The following is a 7,601-nucleotide window of genomic DNA, read 5'->3' as shown; positions in this document are numbered from 1 at the left end:
AGTCGGCTTCTATTAAAATATGTTTTCAAAAATAATAGGTATAGCATTGTTTTATTGTATGTCCTGATAGAACCAGAATGGTGGGAAGATAGTAAGAGAATTGTTGTCAAAACAAATTATCTTTAAACTTCACCCTGTTGAAGATGAAAGATTTTCAGAGAAAATTAAAAGAATGACAGAAAAGTTGCTACCTATGGAGAAAGGATTTAAATAAATCTGTGCCTTCTTTATAAGCAATAATCCCATGCTCATGTAACTTCAATTGACACGTGATTTATGGCTGTGAAAAGGAGTCTGTATAGCTCTTTCAAAACATAAAGTGAGGGAGTGGCATCCTTTGAGCAAAAACCTCTGGGGCTCTATCTGCTTAAGTGTTTCCTAAGTTTCAGCACTATGAGAATATGAGAATACTCCATTGTTAGGGGATTTTGGAGGCATGCCTGGATCAAGGAAGTACTTCCTCGTCATGCTGTTTCCTTTCCCAAACAATGTAAAAAATGGCCTTTTCAGCCAAACATCTAGATGTGGTCACTTTGTACATTGTCCAACTAGAGCACAACCATCGTAAGATAAACCATTCACTTGCATGAATGGCTCCGTGTTATTACTGTGACTTCCTTTTTATTTTCATGGTGATTTTGTTTTGATTTATGTATATGCATAGAAGTTCAAGCCCCTGTATAATGATTGTGTCATAAAAGTGGCCAAGAAAGCGGCAAGTGACTCCCCCTGCTCACTGCCCTCAGTGTACATTCCCTGGGGCAGCCTCACTACACCCCTCAGCTTTCCAAGTGCTCCTCTCATGTGGGCTTGGTACCACCTGATCAGACAGTAAAAACACACCTACAAATAATGGATTACCACACAAACAGTGGGTTACAGTGGCATTTTACCCCACTGCTTAAAGTGTTTTGACTTTACTTCCAAACAGCGTTTCAAAGGAAGCCAAAGTAAGTTCGTGTACATGTTCTGTTCTTGGTTTAGCCTTGCATGATCCAAAGGATTTCTAACTAATCTTAGGCACTCAAAATGTGTGCATTAGAGTATTAGGTGAATATCCATGTTTTAGTGCTGCATTGCTGTTGGCATATTGCAAAAACCATAGCAAAATATTTAGTGCCTGAATTCAGTGGAAAAAAGTCTTTGTAAATACATTATAAATCTTTTAAACTACCACATAACATTTTAAACTGGTTTGTAACCAATACTCAGTGATTTGTAACCAAACTCTCATTTGTCCTCTGTTCTGTGTCTTGAGTTGCATATTTAAAATTACTTGGACACAGCTATTATTTTATGACTTCAAGAAAGTGCTGAGACTACGCATTGTGTATATATCTTGAAGTATGTCATGATTATTCAGTATGCTAGACAAAAATAATTTGGAAAAAGACTTGGAAAGTCCCTTCAAAAACTTTGGAAAATTCTTGGTCTGTGTGGACTTGTCCAAGGTATAAATCACAAATTTAGGTTCATTCACTCTTGTTGCTGAACTTACACTTTGAGAAACACATTTACGGGGACCACATTTGCTTCACAAAGATCTAAAAAGTCACAGCCTCAACAAAAAATCAGCTTAAAGGTGATTTTGTTCTGAAATGGAGTAAATTAATATTTTTACCGACATGGTATATTTGGAATAGCTCAGTGAATTTGAGAGAAATTTGCCTTATTTTCTCTGATTTACTCATAGGCAAAAAGACAGAACTGGATTAATAATTTCTTGTTATAGTCCGTCATGACAACTTCATCTAATTTGCAAATACTTGCCCTGTAAACAGCACAAATATATATTCCTATTTATAGATATATAAAGTTACTTAGAAATAAATACATGTGACTTTTGACTAATTTTTCTTGCTGAAGCAAAACCCCAAAGAATTTGCTGCTCCTTTTCAAGATAGTCTTCTGTCCATAGGTTCATTAATTCTACTGAGAACAATGGCAGTTTTATAAAAATCGTCCCTCTGGGGCATGGGTTTAAGTTTTTTTAAATTTTGCTAATTAATTTTCTACACCAATTCTTTCTGTTGTTTGTTTAGTGTCCTTTTAGTGGTCTTTGGCAGTAACATGACTGCTGGGTTTATTCTCTCTTGCACCCTCTTTCCTGTTAACTCTGCTAGAGGTAGCAGTTGGTTGACTGAAGCATAATGGAAATAATCTAAGTTAATGCTGGGGGCTCTAAACATTTCCTCAACAAATAAGCAGCAGCGTGTTGATAGCCTGTAAGTATTTTATAAGTGCAATTAAATCACAGTGATTGATTGGGCTGGGGTGAAAACCAGAATCATTTAGAACAGCAAATTCTTCACAGGGAAACCCTTACTAAATTAAGAAAACACACAAACGAACAACAAAAATAAACCATTTAAGGAGTTCTGCTCATATACCACGTTTTCCTCATTTCTCAGCCCTGTTTAGGAGGAAGAACTTGATCAAAGTGAGTCCTTTTGTTTCTTGAGAATGCATCTTTTCTGCTGTTATTTTATGCTGAGTGAAAACACACATTAGAGTTAACTGATCTCAAAGTTTAGTTGCTAAAAGCGGGGGAGGAAATCTGTGTCCTTTTCATTTTATCTCACTTTGCTCTCCCTTTGCCTGGCTCCAGGTTACAAAATCTTGCACTTTTGTAGTACTTGTTGGACTCCTCATAGAACGCATTCAATTCACTAACTTGCTGGAAAATTACCTGTTTTCTGCCAGGTTTTGTGCTGGTTCAGCACTGAATCAGCTCAACACAGAATCAGATGATTACTACTGTCACTGCAAGGGCAGGAGTGCAGAATGCAACCAAGGTTGCAGCCTCCTCACTAGAGAGAAGGGAAGTTGAAAACTGAAACATCTTGTATTTATGGAAATATCTAATATAAACCATGGAATTTAATGTATAGTTTAGCATAGTGGTACTGGCACCACAAAGTCACTTGGGGTGCTGTCCCTGTGAAAAATTTGGTAATACCCCTGCAATATCCACGTTGCCCATTTCAGTTCTGTCTGACTAGTATTTTTTTTTTTTTTTCTTTTTTTACTTCTAGGTTGATTTTTGTAATTTTTTATATGTAAGTAACAGTTGTGTTTGTTTTGTTAATTTAAGTACAAATACTCTCAATGGCTGTGTTCTCTTGGGTATTCATTACTTCTGAATGAACTCTACTAATGTGAAGACATGACTAACTAGACAATTAAGACTTCAGCACTACTTATCGGTAATCCTATAGTCTGGCTGGTTCCTCCTAAAAATATTTTCAAGAACTGCCATACATTGTGTTTTTAAAAGGAATATGAAGATTGTAATATTACTTTAAGAAAATGTAGATGTAGACAGGATAGGGAAAGCTCTGTAGAGGAAAACCACTTACATCCCTCTGAGCAGATACACTTTAATAGAATAACTTTATATCTAATCAAAAATGGCTTTGATTCAGCTACATTTGATTATTATTAACATGTGAAACTAAATTTAGAACCACGGCCAAGGCAGAAGAAATGTAGGACTGACTTTGTACACATGGCATAGAGGTTAGGCACTTGCAGTAATCTGAGTTTGACTCCTGAGGCTGTCAGCAAAACTTTAGCAATTGCTTACATAGAAAATTGGTTTTCACTTGTAGATATTTTGCCTCAAAAATTTCCCTTAGTGACAGTTTAGACAGTTTAGGTAATTCTAAATATAATATTAACTGGAGCAAATGTATTCTGGTGAAAAAAGCATGACATGGAACTCAGAGGTGTCCACTGAATAATCATTACGTACTGAAACTAATTTTCCTGCTTTTCACAAGACATGCAATTTTCTAAGACATTATTGTGTATTTAGAATTGCAAATAAAACCACAGAGAAAAATTCAACCAGAAATGAAAATACCACTCAAAGTTTTTTTTCATATACTTTTATTTTACCTTGAACAGAAAATTTTGCAAAACATCAATTACTGAGAATGGAGGGAGAAACCCTACCATGTAACAGAGGAGGCTTTGGTTATAAGTGCCATTTCTACAGCAGAGTTAAGCTATTGTAAACCAAACATCTTGTAGTAAGGTAAAAATATCCAGCCAAACTTTTAAGGATAACAGCAACACCAAAAACATTTACATATAAACAAGAGAAATATTTTCTAAATTTTAACAGTCACTTTGCTACAATCCAAAGTGTTTAGTTCACATATCTATACATACAGACAGTCACTAAAACTTTTGTGAACCAACCACTTGTCCACAGGACCTGCCTAGACAGTTTGTCATCAATACAAAAGGTTTTTTTTATATAAATAAGTCAATTAAACTTCACAGAGACTAAAAGAAACAATATAAAACTCCAAATGTAAATAAATCTGTACATTATGGTCAGTCTTATTGGTCTGAAATCCTGCACAACTTTAAAGTGTCTTTATAAAATGATGGCAAGGAGCAGTGTTAGCTGGAATGGAAACTCGAAGACTCCGACTCTGTGGAAACAGAAGAATGTCCTGCACGTTTGCCTTTTGAAAGAATCTTGAGGCTTGATCCTCTGCTAACTGATGTCAAGGCATTTTGAGCTGATGTTTTGAACTTGGCACCCAAGAAGGCATACAGAATTGGATTCAGGCAGCAGTGGAAGAACGCCAAGGCTTCCGTAATGGAGATCCATTTGTGCACTATGGTCTCCAAGCTGCAGCGGTGCCTGATGACTCCCAGCAAGATGAAGGTGTCAATGCTGATGCCAATATAATATGGCAGCCAGCAGGCAAAGAAGGCGAGGATGAGGATAATCGTGGTCTTCAAGGCTTTGCGCTTCTGGTGGCCTTTGGAGTGTGACAGCTTGGATATGATAATGCAGTAGCAAGTCAGAATTATTAGACCAGGCAAGACAAGTCCTACCAAGATGTGCTGGAATCTGAAAGAGATCAGCCAGTTGTCATGAGGGTACATGCGATCACAGAAATATTTTCCTTCTACTTCACGGGTACTGGCAAAGATTATATCGGGCACTGTCAGGAGGAAAGCTGGCAGCCACACACCTACATACACCACCTTCTCAGCCAACAGCTTTCGTGGGCGCTGGCTGTTGGTAGCGTGGACTATCGCCAGGTAACGATCTAAACTTATGAAGGCCAAAATCAAGACGCTGCTGTAGAGGTTGACTGTGTAAATGACATGAACTGCCTTGCACACAATATTCCCAAAGTACCAGCTTATGGCTGCATCCACAGACCAGAACGGCAAGGTGAAGACAAAAAGGAGGTCAGCCACAGAGAGGTGCAGCCTGTATTTATCAGTCATGCTTTTTTGCTTCTTCTGGTAGCCCATAACAAGAACAACCAATCCATTGCCAATCATTCCGGTTAGGAAGATGATGGAGTAGATTGTTGGCAAGAAGATCCGGTTGAAATCGACATTCTCATGCTGAAAGCATGGCTCTTTGTAGTCTCCATAGTCACCCGAACCAATCTCATCCGTGCCATTTTCAGAAAATTCAATTAATAACCCAGATGACAGCTAAAAAAAAAAAAAAAAGAAAAAAAAAATTAGATGTTAGTTCCTCTGCAAAAACTTACTCTGTATGGCAATATGTCAAGAGATGCTTGAACAGCCTCCACTGTCATAAACGGGCAAACCAGATGGGAAAATACAGTGTTTACATATACATATATAAAATACACAGCAAATAAGAATAAGTTTAAAAACTTCCATTGTCTTTTTCTAAGGAGTAAGGACAGGGCACGAAGGTGCAAAGAAAGATAATGGCTACTCCTAGAAATATCATTGGTTCTGGACACTTCAGTGCTCTTGTAAGATGGACACTACAAATGGGAGAGCCCAGGAAGTGCCAGATGCGAGAGGTCTGTCCACACAGAGCATGACCTATCACATTTAACTCCTACAATAGAGGGCTATTAAAAAAAAAAAAACCAACCCACAACCTACTTAGAAATACTGCTGCTCCAAAGTCTCGTCTCATTAAGAGGATGGGGTCAAGGAGAAATAGAGAAGATACCCTCGGCTGATGTAATAAAGGATAAATAATAGCAAGAATTCCCTGCTGAGAAGCAATTGACAGCTCCACACACTCAGACAAGGAGAAAAAGAGACAGAAAAGCCTGTAAAGAAAGAGGGAGGTGACCTTGATCAGGAGAACTCAAACCCCGTGAAGGGTCACCACGATGGGCCACGTTCCCTCCCTTTGTTCCCCACCCTGTGCGGTTGCGGGGCAGCGGGTGAGGGCGGACGGCGCGGGGCTGCAGCCAGACGGACCCAGTGAGCACAGCGGTGGAAAAAGGAAGCGAAATTTGGTGAGGGCATGAAAGCGCGTCAGGAAACCACCAACGGTTTGGCACGGCGGTAAAAGCAATGCTGGCGGGAGAGTGCCATCTGGCTATGTGCAATTCCTCAGGTTTTCACATTTTTTTGTTGTTAATGCCCTGTGTCCCACGGACCCCCGTACTCCGCGCAGGGCGCGCCCGAGAGACCCGCCACAAGCGGAGGCACCGGCTCCACGCGGGCATTAACTGCGGCCCTAAAGTTGGGACTTGCCAGAGATCTCCTTTTTGCTCCTAACTGCTCTCCAAACCGAGGCAGAGGAGCTGCCTCCGGAAGAGCGGGACGCCCCTTCGTTTCGCTCGGGGAGCGGGCGGGACGGCCGGGCGCTGCCGCCGCTCCCAGTCCCGCCGGCAGCCCCCGGTCTGGGCGCGCACCGGGGCAAAGGGATAACATTCCCCGGAGTCGGACCGCTCCAAACTTCCTCGCCTCTTCCCCACTCATCATTCTCGTAGCGCTAATTGCTCTGCCGGCGTTTTTCAGTCTACAAATGTGCCACATGTCACTTGAACTGACGGCCGAGCAGCAGAGTCCCAGAGAAGGAGCGGAGTCCCGCAGCTGGAATTGGCAGCGGTCGCAGCCGCGCCACGGTCCGAAGCTCTGCAGGCAGAGGCGGCAGAGCCGGGGCTCAGAGGGGAGCCCTGCCCGTTCGCGCCCCGCAGACCCCTCGGCTGTCCCGACCCCCGCCGCCCGCAGCCTCCGCCGAGGGCACCTTTGTTTGCAAACAGCGCGCACACGGGCAGCCGGCCGCGCTCCCGGCACTTACATCCAGGCTGTCGAGGCTGCTGTCGAGGCTGCTGTCCATGCTCAGAGGCATCGGACGGCTCCGCGCTCTCGGGCTGTTGCCGCAGCGGCGCCTCTCGCAGTGACACCGTTCGCTGCTCCGCACACGCCGCGGCTCTTGTGGCGGGACGCGGCTCCTTATAAAAGGCCCGGGCTGCCCCCCGCCCCCGGGGCAGCCCTGGCTCCTCCCCGGCGCTGAGCAGCTCCGGGCGGGCGCCTCGGGCTGCTCTTTGTCTGCCGCCCCGGGCATGGGAATTGCACTTGCCCGGCGCACCCGCGGGGGCCACGCTCCTCACGGGGGCATTTGCCCCCCTCTGATTGATGTGTTCATACAAGCGGGCTTTTGAATTTCCCCTCAAGAACATTCTTTGAAGTGTGTTGTAGAGCCATGTGTTGCCACGGGTACCCCAGGCGGGCTCCGAATGAAGTCACTGGCCCAAGAGTCGTGTGCAAGAGGAAAGCAGGGATCCTGTATACCAGTCAAAATACTGGCGACTCTGTCCTCGGAGTTGTCTCTTCACCCC

At 43.0% G+C, this 7,601-nt stretch overlaps 1 protein-coding gene across 1 annotated transcript; it reads right to left on the bottom strand.

The window, feature by feature from the left end:
- Positions 1 to 3,882: 3,882 nt before the first annotated feature.
- On the bottom strand, positions 3,883 to 7,187 carry CXCR4 (C-X-C motif chemokine receptor 4). Its single transcript, XM_040069495.2, has 2 exons — positions 7,061 to 7,187; positions 3,883 to 5,475 (listed from the first exon to the last, which is right to left on the bottom strand). Exons 1-2 carry the CDS (start codon positions 7,109 to 7,111, stop codon positions 4,414 to 4,416), a joined length of 1,113 nt encoding a protein of 370 aa, XP_039925429.1. The 5' UTR covers positions 7,112 to 7,187; the 3' UTR covers positions 3,883 to 4,413.
- Positions 7,188 to 7,601: the final 414 nt, after the last annotated feature.

Source organism: Hirundo rustica, chromosome 7, assembly GCF_015227805.2.
Source record: "Hirundo rustica isolate bHirRus1 chromosome 7, bHirRus1.pri.v3, whole genome shotgun sequence".
In the NCBI taxonomy this organism is placed as follows: domain Eukaryota; kingdom Metazoa; phylum Chordata; class Aves; order Passeriformes; family Hirundinidae; genus Hirundo; species Hirundo rustica.
This window is presented reverse-complemented; position numbering and strand designations above follow the sequence as displayed.

Excerpts from the sequence above, each read along its gene's own strand:
- CXCR4 (XM_040069495.2), bottom strand. The coding sequence starts at position 7,111 with ATGCCTCTGAGCATGGACAGCAGCCTCGACAGCAGCCTCGACAGCCTG. Across the intron at positions 5,476-7,060 it reads GCAGCCTCGACAGCCTGGAT|CTGTCATCTGGGTTATTAAT; the intron begins GTAAGTGCCGGG and ends TTTTTTTTTTAG.